Source organism: Lagenorhynchus albirostris, chromosome 1 (assembly GCF_949774975.1).
Source record: "Lagenorhynchus albirostris chromosome 1, mLagAlb1.1, whole genome shotgun sequence".
In the NCBI taxonomy this organism is placed as follows: domain Eukaryota; kingdom Metazoa; phylum Chordata; class Mammalia; order Artiodactyla; family Delphinidae; genus Lagenorhynchus; species Lagenorhynchus albirostris.
In genome coordinates, this window is record NC_083095.1 from 175,863,510 (window position 1) to 175,878,783 (window position 15,274).

Here is a 15,274-nt window from a genome sequence, read left to right on the forward strand (position 1 = left end):
TCAGGTCTAACTGTGGTGTTCACCCCATGGTCAGAGGCACCGACTGATACCTGGATCCCCACTGTCCTGCAGGCACCTTGACAAGCAGCAGCAAGTCAGACCCTAAACTTGCATCATCATCTGATTTTGCTGAAGCTACTAGAGATTCAAGCAGAGTCTGAAGTCTTCATGTTGAGGATTCTTCTCAATATAATACATTCATTGGGCATATAATATTCATATACTGTCTGGGTTGTAATCGGATGCATAAGAGCCTATTTAAATGCTCTGCCAGGAACTGATGAGAAACCCTGCATTTTAAATCCAGCTCCCCCTGGTGAAGCCTCTTACCCTCCAGGGATCCCCAAACATCCACTAGAGCAGTTCAGAGTATGTTCGTGACCCATGGTTGCGTTGACCCAGGCACCCCCACTTATTTCCACTGCAAGACCAGCCTATGAGTAAGCAAGCTTGCATACCCAATAGAAGTTTTGAAGACCAGATTTAAAAATTAAATCCTTGTACGTATATGGTGCTAACGACGATCTCACTCTGGGCAAACTGGGTTCACCAGGCGCAGCTGGTGCTGGCTCACAGGGGCTATAAATTTAAGTGCAGAATATTGTTTCCTGCTATTTTGAAGAGTCAAGGAGGGATTTAGCCAGATTATTCCCAATGAATTTAATGAGAATTGTGCAGCCACAGGGCCTGGGTAATATTTTGAAGATTGAAAGGTCACACGTACTTAGTCCTATATACACATTTCATTCGTCCATTTGCTTTTTTTCTCTTTCTTTCTCTGCCCTTTTCTCCTCTGCTCCTGTCCTTTTCTCTTCCTCTTTCTTTCTCTCTTTTTTTTTTTTTTTTCCTTTCTGGAAATGTTTTTGTGTGTTGTGTGTGTTAATAGCCTTTCTAGCCAGGCTTGAATCTTCAACATTGAACTATTCTGACTCCATACCCATCCCCCACAAAAGGTACTGATTAAAAAAAAAAAACATTTATTTTAATTTAACAAGGTTGCCATAAATTATATGATCGGGACAAGCAGATAAAAGAGTAGTTAGAGCAGATCGCCATGTTAAATTCGTAGATTGGGAAGAACAGTGGAAGATAAAGGCTGACTTCCATTCACTGGAGCAGAAGTGCCTGAATTACTCCTTCAGGCAAAGCCATCCTCTGTCCTGGCCATGACAAAAATACCCGAGTTGTCCTTATATTTTATGACATCACCAGAATAGTAATAGCCAAGTTACGGATAGTATGGTTTTCTGTAAATTATACAATAAATTTAATGTATTTACAAGGCAAATATAACCAGAAATGTGTATGCTGTAATGGCTTATGCCCTTCTCTTTGTGCATGTCTTATAAATAACATTTAAGTAGAGACCCCCAGAACCACACACATATTAACATTTTCCCATATTAACATTTTCTAACACGAGATTACACAACAGTACCTTTCGGGGCTGTGGGCGTTGACATCCAAGGTTGTTCAACCATTCTGTCACTGTTCAGCTGACCACTACTTCTGCAAAATTCAATCTTGCTGTACAGAAGCGGGGCAGATTTTGGAGAGCGTTTCTCATGCTTTAAGAAGCCCTATTTCATGGTTATGATGGACTAGGCATGAAATCTATCTCTCCAGTGACACCACCGCTGTGAAATACAGCCCTTTGCCCGAACTGAAAGCGCTCACGTTATACACATCACGTGACTTACTAGGTTTACTTTCCCAGCTGTCCCTGTGAATCCTTTGGCAGGTCACACTGTCATCGATGGGAGAATCCATCCTGCTCAGTTTTGACAATGCGTGTGGTGCCTTCCTTCCAAATTTCACATTAGCATTTGAAAAGAGTTCCTTGGAAACTGAAAATGCAAAGTAACTCATTCTTATCTATTCAATAAACCTTTCCATTACAGTCCCTCCTGCCATTGTTAAAGTGGGGGAGGGGCAAGGGAGCCCAGACTCGGAGAAGAAAGCAAGATATTTGTGTTAAATGCTTAGACAAAGTTAAAGAAAAGATCCAAATGAGATAGGCTCTCAGCCTGACCCTAACACAGCATATAATACCATACTTCCCTTATTGTACAGAGAAGTTGTTTTGAGGCTTTATTTTTTAGATCAGTTGGCTAGCTGCCCTAGGCACCTTCCTCCTCGTCTCAATGCTGCCATCTTGTGGACACCTGAACTCAGTGAGAAGCAATAACCCTCATTGGAGAAACCAGCCCCTATTGTGTGCTTAATTTTATTGTGTATTCGGGGGATGAGTGGACTGGCAGAAGCCAAGAGAATTTTATCTTTAGGATTATTTTTTATTGTTAGCTCAAGTTTACCCCCCCCCCCAAAATTCCAAGCATCAAAGACTTCATTTTCCCCATTCTTAAAAAGTTAACCAATTTCCCAAAAAAAAGGATTGAGTAAAAAAATAAGGCTGTGGAGGTTTAAAAAACCCCATAGCCAAAGAGCACCTTGTAGAACACACGCATCATTCCTGAGAATCCCTTCATACTTTCCTTTTAGATTCCAAAGGAAGCATTTTGAACGTTACAAAATATACAAGTGGGTACCTATTCCAGTATGCTTTGTCTTTACGTGACTTTACATTGAGGTTTTAAGGGGGGCAAACAATTTATAGGCAAATCTGAAAATTCACTAAAACAGCAGAGGCTTCCAGTTAAAATTACCTGACCTGATATAAAGCACAGAAGTAAAAAATAATCTTATGCAATGCTTCAGAGATCTGCTGGTAAAAACCTGAAGCATGAGCTGGTGTGGTGAGAATACAAATAACCTCCAGGGTGAGATATTCAGCCAAGTCACGTTGCTAGACTTTTGAGGTTCATGGGTCAATCTCTAATTAAGATTCTTTTCATTGGTGGATATCAATTTATATGACTCATCCTCAAGAGCAGAGTATCTTTCATATTAAGTGTTGCGGAAATAGGGAGAATGCTAACATAATATACATGTAATATACATGCTTTGGAAAGTAACCTTCCTGGAAATTTTATGTAGCAATTTGACAGGCAGTCCATAATCTTTTTGAGCTGGATTAAAAAAAAATTATTTTTAAATGTTACTAAATATGATGTTGTAAGCATTTGGACTTCTCCATGCATCTTTTGAGTTTCGTGGTAATCCTGGATTTTGTGGCTTTCCTGGAATTTTCAAACAGACATGAAGTTATGTAAATCATGCTTTCCATGAACGAGTTAAGGACCTCTCTGACCTAAATGATTAAATGTGTCTTTCTCTGCTTGTCTCTGTTTTTTTCCTTTCCACCCACTGAAGAGTTTCCAACATATGGTTTTAACTGTGAGTTTGGCTGGGGTTCTCATAAGACGTTCTGTCACTGGGAGCATGACAATCACGTGCAGCTCAGATGGAGTGTGTTGACCAGCAAGACGGGACCGATTCAGGATCACACAGGTAACGGAGGGTTCACTGTGGCCTCATTTCTTTGAATTAGAGAAAGTGTTACTGCGGAGGGTTGATGGGTCTCTGAGTTTAGGGAGTTTAGAAAATACTACAGAGCATTCACTTTTGCTTTTCTTTTCTGGAATTAACATCATGTCCTTCCCTAGTAGAGATTCCCTTAGGCCACTTTGTAGAGAATACTGATTAAATGTGGCAACTCATTGACCCCTCTGAAAAAATAGCAAACTTGGCAAACCAGTGTGTGTGAATTAATAGCTGTTTTCTACTTTTTCTGAACATTTTTCATGGGAAATTTCAAATGTATTCAAAAGTAGAAAAGAAATAGCAAAATGAACCCTCTCTGTACATAACCCAACGTCAACAACCATCAAATCCTACGAGTCTTATTTTATCTCTAGCATCCTGACTCTGGATTGGTTGGAAGCAAGTCCAAACACCACCATAGATGGTGTCATCTCAGTTATTTCGCAGCTGCAGAAACCATAAGTGAGCTTAATGCTTACTCTCTTGACCCATGAAGTGGAAATGGATTGGGGTAAGGGTAGAAATCTTGTTCTTTTGAGGAAGATTGTAAATGTAGCCCATTCCCTCTGAGCAGATAGAAACCTCGCCACACGTCAACCCACCTCACCTCCTGTCTTACTTTCCTTCTAAGATTAATTAGGGTTGGGGTACATAGGGAGCCGTCAGCCACTTTCCTCCTAGTCATTTTATCACCCAACTTGAAATATGGAATAAAGAACCATCAGTGTCCTGCAGAAAAACGCACATGCATACCCTCACACACACACACACACACACACACACACACACACACACCCCACAAACTTCTGCCCTAATCAGTGATACCGACAGGACTGCTTCCTCAAGTCATGTTTCCCAAAAGAGACCCCAGAGGGGCATTTGCTGATGCTGAGGAATCTCATTAAGCCGAGTCTCCCCATGCCTGTGCTTGGGGTGAGTGGGCCAGTGGGCCGATGGACAGGCACAGGGTACTTCATGCCTTTCCCACTTTGTTGTTCACTTTTTCCCCTGTGAATACAACCATTAAGTAGGTTGAATAGGCCTCTTTCCATCACAGCTACTTCCTTTCCTAATAAGAATGACAAGGAAATTGGATAAAATTGGACTCCTTCAATTCTGAGACACTTTCAATTGAATCTTAAGACAAGCAGTTTTAGAAAACTTAAAATACTTTGACTGTAAATGGCACTGTACATAGAAATGGCATCAAATTAACCAAATGCAATTAGCTGAAATGAAGGCAGTAATGGTGGAAAAATTGATGCAAAGTGAAGCAAAATGGCTCAGTAGGATCTGACATTCAAAGGAGGTTAAAAGCTATGTTAGCCAGAGAGAAAAGCTAAAAGGCTTGCAGAAGTACAGTGCTAATTGAGAAAACGGAGAGAGAGTTCCCGACCCAGAGCTGTGATAAAATCCCTGAAAGGAGAAACATCAGCACTTTATGTGTTGGAGTGTCAGAAAAGGCGGGCTTGTCTTAGATTAGCGGCTGAGAAGTGCGATTCCTTCAGAAGGATTGGTCTCTTTTGTCCTCCCAGACGCCCCATTTACTTGGCAGTGGTGCCAGGTCTGCCCAAATCAGGAGGAACCCCCGCAGCCCTAGACACACAATCACTTGCCAAGAGAGATGGGTGAGCCCGACATCTGAAAGGCAGGAACTTGTTAACATGAAAAAGTCTGAATGAAAAGAGCCCCCCACACAGGACACACGCACACAGCCTGCCACAGATCACGTGCGGCACTTTGCAAATCTAACGTGGAGATTTCGGAAAATGAACACCATCTAGGTACAATAGCCTGCGGCTCAATTTTGGATTTATCAAAGGAATCCCACATGCTTTTCTGCATTTGACCTCTAACAATGCAGCTACGTTCCTCCTTTCAGAGGATTCCCGAAACCCGCATCTTCCTCTGCTTCATTGCACATATGCTATCGAGCCGCCCACATACATGGCAGATGCAGTGAGGGGCACTGGAGATTCAGGTGTAAGGGAGGGAACCCAACCCTGGAGGTGCTCACAGTCTGGTTCTGGGTGGGAAACGGCTCCAGCGCAGTGGGATGAGGGTGTCCAATGGCCGGGGGAGCAACAGTGGCAGAAGACAGCACAGGAGGGGGCAGAGAAGCGGCCTGACTCGGGGACCATCTAAGCTAAGCCTCCTCAACGTCATTCTTCTCCATAAGATCGGGGACGGGGGGGGGGGGGGGGGGGGGCGGCAGCAGCAAGATGGGGGCGTGTCTTACCAGCCCGTCTTGGTGGGCTGAGTGAAGGGGCACCGTAGACAGGTGAGCTCACAGACAGGCGAGCATCATTTGGTAAATCAGCGGGAGGAAACAGACCCCAGGGGTGACGAGTCTGCGCGGTCCAGAGCATCCCACGTGACTGCCGGGGCCGTGGTTTTTATTCCCGCCCTCCTTTCATTTTCCCCGCCCACCGGTTGTATGAAGCGTGCTTGAGAGCCATCTCAGACAAGCAGCCAGGTGAGGGAGGAAAGCGACTGAGGACACATCCACTTCACTTGGACGCTGCTGACTCAGGATGCGCCCACGTACACGCAGGGAAAGAGTATCTCCCAAGCACACCAGCCCCTGGGGCAGCACACCGAACATCCCGCTGCCCGCTGAGGCTCAGCATCAGATGCGTATTTTCAGCGGGTGCGGCATTATAGTAGCATTGCTATTTGCAGAGCAAACAGTGAAACGCGAGTTGTGTGTTCAGACCAGGTGGTGGCAGAAGGCAGTGCTCCCACAGGGGGTCATTAACAGCAGAGCCAGGAGTTAGTCCTCCAAGCTCGGCAAGCATCTCTGTTGCCAAAATGGCAGGTTCTAATAAGCCTCAGAAATGCAGCCTCACCTCTCCTGGAACCAGAAGCCCACATCAAACAGAAGCGGGGCTCACAGCTGAGTTTCAGGCTCTCAGGTGTATTTAAGGAATTTATAAGCCATTAAAACAAACTAGGGGAAAAGAATCGAAGTTTGGCGGAAAAAAAAAAAGATTGCCAGATTATTTGGACAAACTGCAGCTTCATTATCAAGCAGTTACAGTGACCAAAGCATCATCAACCAGAAGTCTACCTGTTCCAATGGTAAATAGATAAGAATACATCTAAATGTTTCCATTTAGTGTCTGTGTTCACGTGCGTGCTGCTGAAGCAATCTTAAAGTTGCATGAAAATCGGTCTTCCTGTACATCCGATCTGCTTGCAATGGTGCAGAGACCAACACAAGTCATAGCCCGCGTCCGTGTGACAGTGCGTTCCAGATATGTGGTATCAGACGAGCGCTGTTTACAGCCTCTGTCACAAACGTGCTTTCACAGAAGCTGAGAGCAGAGCCTCCAGTGTCGATGAGGTTTCCATCTATGGCCCACTTTCCCTTCCCCTGCACAATTGGGTTCTGGTGCTCAGCCCAGGAGAGAAGGTTTGAGTAGCAGAACTTGACAGAAAAGAGACAAAGGTTCATCCATTTGGCCACTCTGTTTAACACAGCTTTTTGTCACAGCAGGAGATGGCAACTTCATCTACTCCCAAGCTGATGAAAACCAGAAAGGCAAAGTGGCTCGCCTGGTGAGCCCTGTGGTTTATTCCCAGAACGCTGCCCACTGCATGACCTTCTGGTATCACATGTCTGGTTCACACGTGGGCACGCTGAGGGTCAAACTGCGCTACCAGAAGCCAGAGGAATATGACCAGTTGGTCTGGATGGCCATCGGACACCAAGGGGACCACTGGAAAGAGGGGCGTGTCCTGCTGCACAAATCTCTGAAACTTTACCAGGTGGGCCCTTCTCTAGAATGGGGCGGATAGCTGTTTTGGGGTCTCTGGGATAATATTTGAAAGTTATGCAAATGAGATGCAGAAAAAATTCCAAATCTTATTTCAGGTGTTTCGTGAACCTGAGATACTGCTGCAATGATGATAATCTCAGTAGCATATTTCACAGTCTCCTAGATTACAGACGTAGGACCGACTGCTGAGAAAGAAGGGAAAATGCTACTCAATAATTATTTGGGGCTGTCACAATGAACATTCCTTTAATTTGCTGCTTTTTTCCAGTTTTAAATTCTGTATCATACAAAGATACAGTGAGGAGAAGTTTTATGCCATCCCCAAGCAGTTAATATGGATTGAAGAGCAAATCGTGTGATCATTCGAAACCTCACGAATTTCATTTATGTTCTGTGACTTGAGCTGAACAAGCATTTGTAAGCACTGTTATCTGGGACCCAACATTTAAATACTGTGAAAACGATCTCATTTTCTTAGGTGATTTTTGAGGGTGAAATCGGAAAAGGCAACCTTGGCGGGATTGCAGTGGACGACATTAGTATCAATAACCACATCCCTCAAGAGGACTGCACAAGTAAGTATGGGTTGCTGTAGAAACCAAAGCAGTGCTTGCTCAGGGCACGTGTCTTTCCACTGAATGGTCTTTGTCGTGCTCATTTGGACCTCGAATTTTAATGTGGGCTATAAGCACGTCCTATAGAACGCATGGTCTGGTGCAAAAGGGCATAAGGCCAGGTCAGTCTACCTTTAGCTGCCCCATTATCTAACCTGGTTCACTTAGAATGTCTGGTTGGTACCCACAAAACTACACAAATAATATGCAATCCAAAGATCGTAGCAAAGAAGAAACTCACAGTTTCTAGGCTGTGTACGCCATGCCTAAACATTGTGATGAGAAGCGGAAAACTCAGACAGCTGGATAATTCCAAATATCTGAGTGTGTCCACAAGCAGCAGGCCTTTGAAATTTTTTATCACAGTGGATTTAATGAAGATTACAATGTGAATGAATCATAGACACCATCATTCTTCGCTTTATTACAAATAAGTAGACGTTTCTGACTCTAAAAACAGTTGAGTTGACTCAAAAGAATAAAGGAAATTTAGAGACTTTGCCTAGTATTTCAGAGTTTATGGATTTCATCGGTCTGGTGTATATGAGTAAGAGTCTGACGTAGGAAACCAATTCATTCTCCCAGTTCTTGATATATAATTATAAATAGCACCACTAATGGCAATGTAATAGCACAGTAATTAGTCTTAAGCTCCATTTGCTACACTTAAACTTTTGTTATATATCATTATATAATAGGATGTTAATTATAACAAAATGGAATAATCCTATTGGGCAAATTTAAGACAAAGGAGGCCTGTTGGCTATAATGGGTTTTTGGTCATTTCGGCAATTTACAAAGCTTTTATTATACAATGTATTGGATATACATAATCCCTAAAGTGGCAATAATTTGATAGGGTTGATTGAAGAAATTGGGGGAAAAAGAGGACAGTCTCACCCAAAGACTGCTTCCTGCCACAGTACTTTGCAGATCTTCACAGAAAATAAGGCTTAATATTTAAGTTGCAGCTACTTTACAAATTCCCCACATCCAGATCTACACAGTTGTTAAAATGTATGTTTCATGCCGTTACGCAGGGCACGTACTGCTTGCTTTCCTGTTCCAAGATGAGAAGGTTGATGGTGATGTTTTTGGAATGGGAGAGCAAGCTCTACCAGCTGAAACCAAGAAATACATTCAATCTGGTTCAACAGGTTTTCACTGACGACCTTCTATGTGCAAAGCAGCATCCAGGGCTACAGTGAATGTATAGAAGCTAAGACAAGTCCGTGAGCCTTTCTGTTTTCATGTGACTCATCTGCTTAGCTGTGCTTACTGCTGGGCATTATACTCACAGCTAAAGTCACAGCTAAAGCACCATTAAAACTTGGTGTTGCTGTAACAATGAAAAGGCGTCTAAGATAATTCTACAATTATTCGACAAATATATTTCCTTGAATATTTAGCCATGGATGCTGGGAGATTATCAGCTCTTTGTTAATTATTCATGCATTAATAAATATTTATTGAGTCACCGCGTATGTTCTGAACACTGTTCTAAATGCTGGGGACATAGAAGTGAACCAGGTCCCTGTGTTCTACTCAGAACCATAAGGGATACCAGAACTCCACTCCCTCCAGATGCTTTCTTTTTTTGGTAAGACACAGGACACAATCTCTGGCCTTAATGAGCTGACATACCATATGAGAAACTGACTAACACTTACAAAGCAGTTATCTACAAAAGCACAGGATGGTAGCCATATGTGCAACTCCACTTCTGTTTTCTATTTTCACCAGATTTCCCCACACTCCAAATGCCAAACCCATTTCCCTCCTCCCTGCTCTTCTCCTAAGACAACACACTCTGCTCCAGCAGTGCTTCCTGGATTTAGATCTGACACCAATTCCCTAGTCATTTAACACTGCCTCTCTATAGCTCTCCAGTTACTTGGTGGGGTCAGATTGTACTAAAAACTCCAAAGGAAACCCAGCAGAGCCATTAGTGGGATGTGTGTGTGTGTGCGTGTGTGCGTGTGTGCGTGCGTGTGTGTGTGTGTAAAGGTTTATGTGTACTGTATTTGGTTGGCAGTTCAAATATCTCTTTCAATTTTGTTTGACTTGTCAGAACCAGCAGACCTGGATAAAAAGAACCCAGAAAGTAAGATCGACGAAACAGGTAAATTTGTCTTGCTGACCGATTTTTAAAATATTTTACTGTGGCTTTCAGTATATTTATGAAGAAGCTTTCTGGAACTTCGGTGCACTGGTGTATCAAAGCAGCTCACATGAAATAAACACCCGCATCCGTGGTAGTGTGCCTGGGCTGTCGTCAGAGTGCCCTCTCCTACCTGCTCTGCAGACTTGGGAGCCTCAGGCCGTAAGAGGCGCAGCCTGTGTAGGGGGGTGAGCCCTGGGGACGTGTGCTACCCTGGCCATTCCCTGCCTGAGCTGCAAGAGGGGACCCAGAGGGCAATGATGTGAAACACTCTCATTTTGTAACTATGGGCACAGGAAACTAGTGAAGATTGTTTCTTACCCAAAGACCTGCGATAATTTTCATATAGTAATTTGAAACTAGCCCAAATTCTTGTTCCTGGTTTATATCCAGCTATAATCTTTAGAGACCGGGAGCCCAATTTCTGTGATAATCTGTTTTGTTTGGGCCATCTGTTCCCAGCCTCCTCTACTGAAACCCTCGTTTTGTGATAATTATCACAGTATTGATGACAATGATGCTGACGATGCTGATGGGGGTTTATTGAGTAGCTAGTATGTTCCAGTCGCTTTACATAAGTTATCTTATTTAATCCTCACAGCCGCTCTCTGAGTGTATTTATCCCCATTTTACAGATGAGGAGATTGAAGCTCAGAGCAGTGGCTTGGCCTTAAGTAACACAGCAAATTACATGGTAGCCTCGGACTTCAGACTGATTAACTCGAAAATGCGTGTTATCGTTGAACACTGCTTTGTGATCCAACGCAAGACATGTGGTCGGAGTTAGGCCTTGCCTGATATTATTTTATTCCCAGAAGTCTCTGCGCCTCCTGCCAGCAGTGGTGGTGTTGGACACTTGCCCCAGCATCACTCACAGCTGCTGCCGGCAGTTCTGTGCCCTACCCATCAACAGCAGCACCTGTTGCCATTAGAAATGTGGACCTACTATAGCCAGACTTGGACTTGATGGAGACAAATAAAGATGGCCCCATGTCTGCGGTTGGTCATATTAACACGTGACTCGTTTAGCTTAGTTATGTAGTCCACGCTGGGTTGTAAACTTTATTAGAGGTTGTTTCAAAACAATGTTGCATCAAGGGAGAGAATACTAATATGTCCCCATGGCTTGTTTCCCCCTATTTAGGGACTTGCGTCTCATTAGTTTTCTTTGATTGGAATCCTTGTTGATCAGAACACCATTAAGGAAACACCAGGCCTGTTGCACATTGACATTTCAGTCTCATTTCTAGTCCCAGGTAATGAGACTCAAAGCTCCCATGTTAGTAATTTCTCATGTTCCACTCTAAGGAAAACATTTCCCCAGTGCCTGAGTACAGAGCTGTGTGACCATCTGCAGCGAAACCACCAGGGCAGCAAAGATGCTGATTATTAAATGTGTTCTGTTCAGCACAGCACTGACCCAGCTTCTAGACTGGAGCCATAAGCCACTTGAAATGTCAGCAGCAGGCATGCCCTCCTTCTTTCTGAAAGCCCTCTCCTTCCTGAGTGAAACCACCATTGACTCAAGGAGGAAACTTGAAGATTTGATATGTGGTAGCACTACCACACAGAAGGACAGCTTGGGCGGGTTCCTCGTGCCGGGTTTTGGGATCAGGCAAAGGTGCCAGGAATGGTTAAATCCCCCTCTAGACAAGTGTGTGACGAAGCATTTTGCAAAGTTTACAGACCTCTTATCTGGCCAGGACGATAAATGCAGATTACAATCTCACAGATGGCGGGCTGCATGAAATCGGGATTAGATTAGAACCGAACCCTCATCGTTTACCCAGAGTCAGTGGTTTCCATGCGCTAAGCTTCCTGTCAGAATCACAGCACCAACACCCAATACCCTTCCCTCCCACCTTCAATTCCCAGCGATGAGTCAAACCTAAACGCTGGTGTTTCTTGGCGATGGGGGAGCCAAGTGGTGATGTCAAATCCCCCGCAGGCTCCTGGGGAGGACAGCCCAGTCCGGATGTGTGCTTCACTCCTTTCTCTTTCCTTCTTCTCCATTTCTCTGTCTGCTGTCTGGTACGTTGGCGGCTCATGGAGCCAATTCCGTTTTTCTCCCCAGGGAGCACCCCGGGATACCAAGGCACGGGAGACGGTGATGAGAACATCTCCAGGAAGCCGGGCAACGTGTTGAAGACCCTGGACCCTATCCTCATCACCATCATCGCCATGAGCGCCCTGGGCGTCCTCCTGGGCGCCGTCTGCGGGGTCGCGCTGTACTGCGCCTGCTGGCACGGCGGGGTGTCGGACAGAAACTTATCTGCCCTGGAGAACTACAACTTCGAACTTGTGGATGGCGTGAAGTTGAAAAAAGACAAACTGAATCCACAGAGTCCTTACTCGGAGGCATGAAGGCAGACAGAGGTGACCAGGTGAGCAGGAGAGTGGAGCGGAGGACAGAGCTTGAGCTGGGGACCGGCTGATCTTTCACTGTTCAGGCTGGGAAGTGCGTTAATGATGCCAAGCCAGGTTTTCTCAGGAGCTTCGATGAGTTCGGCCGACAGACATGAACGACTTAGCTGTGTTAACCATCGAAATGCTGTACAGTCAGCTTCCTTCTGTTGGTTTCTTCTGAATAATCAAATGCTGGTGTTGAGACCAAGTATGATTGACTTAATAATTCATTTGGACTCCCCTTTCCCTTCTCTCTCTCCCTCTTCTGGATCCTCTTCGGAAACTGCAAAATCCAAGATGCTGGTACCAAGTGTATTCAGTGGGGCCCTTTCGACGGACATGCTACCTGCAGCCCAGTGCCCAGAATATATTCGCGTAACCACATTTCAGTGGACTCCTGAAGCTGGCCTTGTGTATCATCGCCTGCGTTGCGCATAGGCAAAGAAGGAGTAGGATGCTTTCTGTTAAAGTACCGTAGCCTCAGTACCAGTCTAGCGTGTCAGCTCTGTTTACGAAGCAATACCGTCAGATTTCCTCGATGTTTTCCAGTGTTGTACTCAACCTTGTGCTGTGACCTCCACACAGAAAACTGTGCGATCACCAGACACTGCTGGCAACTGGGTGTGATGCCGACAACCACAACGAAGAATCCTTGGCACTGGCTGGTCTACGTCCTCTCAAGTGCCTTTTTGTTTGTACTGGTTCTCATTGTGTTACATTAACCCGCCCTGTTTCTCGCTGGTGAAAGCCCTCCTCTTGAATCAAACCCTGGTGGCCCACTGACTAAGAAGAAAGTATATTTTAGTGTGAGATGTCAGCCTCCGGGTAGGCAAGGGCTCCGAAGATTTGGCAACGTGGCTTAATTGTTCTGCTTTTTCCGTAGTTCAATTTCATGTCTCTTGACCCTTTTGTATAAAGCTGCAATATTCTCTCTTACTGTTCTTTCATATGGAATGTATTTTCAAATGTAAACTCCTTCTCTCCTATCTCTCTGTCTTTTTCCTCTCTTAGGATTTAAGCATTTGCCATTATCCAGAAAAGAAACTTGCAGCTTTAACCTGCTGGTAATGGCGAACACTTTTACTAGACTTTATGTTGGAAAGTAAATAAATAAGGGAAATTCCTAACTTTGCCCTCCAAAGTCTAACTTTGGTTTCCTTGTTAACTGGTTAAAGTGACAGTATCTCTTTTCCTAAGCCATTTGTCTGTATATTCCAATCGAAATGATCTTCAATAGAAATGTTTGCATTTAATAAAAATAGTGATAAGTTGAGAGAAGAAATAATACTAATTGGCTTTCAAGTGAGACCCAAAGGAATAGAGTTCTCCCCATATCCAAAAACAGGAGATTTTTACATCCAAATACACAAAAATGACCCGTGAGAGCCTTCTTGTTTTGGTATTGAGTCAGATAAGGGAAGTGGAAGAAAGAACAGTTAATTTAAGAAAGCGACAATAAATCATGGTGCCTGGGGATGAAGTATTTTAAGATGACAGAGGGGAAGAAAATGAGTAAAGTCAAAACAAATGTTTTTAAAAATTCAGTCTGCAGCAACCCTGAAATAACAGAGACTTGAATGAATGCTTCTAGAAACTTCCAGTGCCTCACAAACAAAAAGCCTGCCTTGGGGCTGTTAAGACCTAAGCCTCCAGTGGCACAGAGAAGTAAATATCCTATCAGGCAGCATTGAATTAACCCAAAGAAGCTTTGGTTGTTTTCCGTGTATTTGTGCCATGCCTGTGTTGTAGGTAAGAACTTCCTCCCTTCCGGCACTGCTGTAGGTCTCACTCGAATATATTTGTGGGAGTCACATTGCATCATGGAGGGGAAAGTCCATTCATCCTGGTCTAATTGAATTGAGAATGCCTTTTGTTTCCAGGAAAGTATTGATCACTATGAAAGAAGAATAGATTCTTATCCCCAGAGGCATCCATTCAGCCGTTATAATCATACCAGGATGAAAGCATTGAGACTTGATTTACCTTTAAGGCAACAGACTTACAGTTGTCTTCAGCCAAGGAAAAATGATACTGCAACTTTAAATTTGAAAGTATCTTGCACTGATAAATATATTTAAAAATTATATGTTTATAAAGTTATTAATTTGTAAAGGCAGTGTTACAAAATGTTCAGTTTATATTGTTTTAGATTGTTTCGTAATTTTAAAAGGTGTAAAATAACATATTTTTTTCTTTATTGAGATCTATAAAACTTTCTGTAGTAAAATGTTTTCATTTTACTGGTATATTATTGCTTCATGTTTTGTACCATCATAAAATTTTGTGCAAATTTTTTTTACAGAAATTTTTATTTTCTATGACAATATGACACTTGTAAATTGTTGATTCAAAATGAACAGCGAAGCCTTAACTTTAAATGACATTTGTATTCTCAGACACTGAGTTGCATAAAAAACCACACAGAACTGAACTGTAACTTAAATTCCAAACTATGACTACTACATTCCAAAGAAACAGTTGAATTAAACATTTTCCTAAAATATCCCAAACCTGATGGCTTTTATTATATTAGCTTTGTTATTGTTAAAGAAATTGGTATTATTCCAGCATCAAATAACTTTCAAGATTTTTTAAAGTTCTCTTTTAAAAATAATATCCTAATAAGGAGAGAAGATTAAGAAGACATTTCCTGAAAGAATATCAACCCAAACTGGATACTTGTCAAGATAAGGCATAAAGAATTTGGCATTATAAATGGAAAATTTTCAACTCCAAATCTTGTGTCAAATGTTTCTATATTCCATTTAGTAAAGTTTTTTTTTAATGAAATTCCCAAATATCTGTTGGTAAGTTTTGTTCTTGTAGTAAATAGATAATAAATCTGACAGTGTTTAGGCATGCAGCTA

The 15,274-nt window shown here is 43.1% G+C and overlaps 1 protein-coding gene across 7 annotated transcripts in view; it reads left to right on the plus strand.

The window, feature by feature from the left end:
• NRP1 (neuropilin 1) overlaps nt 1–14,910 on the plus strand; it is a 140,459-nt gene extending 125,549 nt beyond the window's left edge. For 4 of the 7 annotated variants that reach the window (XM_060161065.1, XM_060161057.1, XM_060161091.1 and 1 more), the window contains 5 exons: nt 3,274–3,411; nt 6,941–7,215; nt 7,705–7,801; nt 9,912–9,962; nt 12,076–14,910. In XM_060161065.1, the coding sequence (XP_060017048.1) occupies nt 3,274–3,411; nt 6,941–7,215; nt 7,705–7,801; nt 9,912–9,962; nt 12,076–12,365 (851 nt within the window). In that variant the 3' untranslated portion in view covers nt 12,366–14,910. The remainder of the gene's footprint in view (nt 1–3,273; nt 3,412–6,940; nt 7,216–7,704; nt 7,802–9,911; nt 9,963–12,075) is intronic. The other 3 variants (XM_060161082.1, XM_060161096.1, XM_060161072.1) reach the window with 2 other exon arrangements.
• Nucleotides 14,911–15,274: the final 364 nt, after the last annotated feature.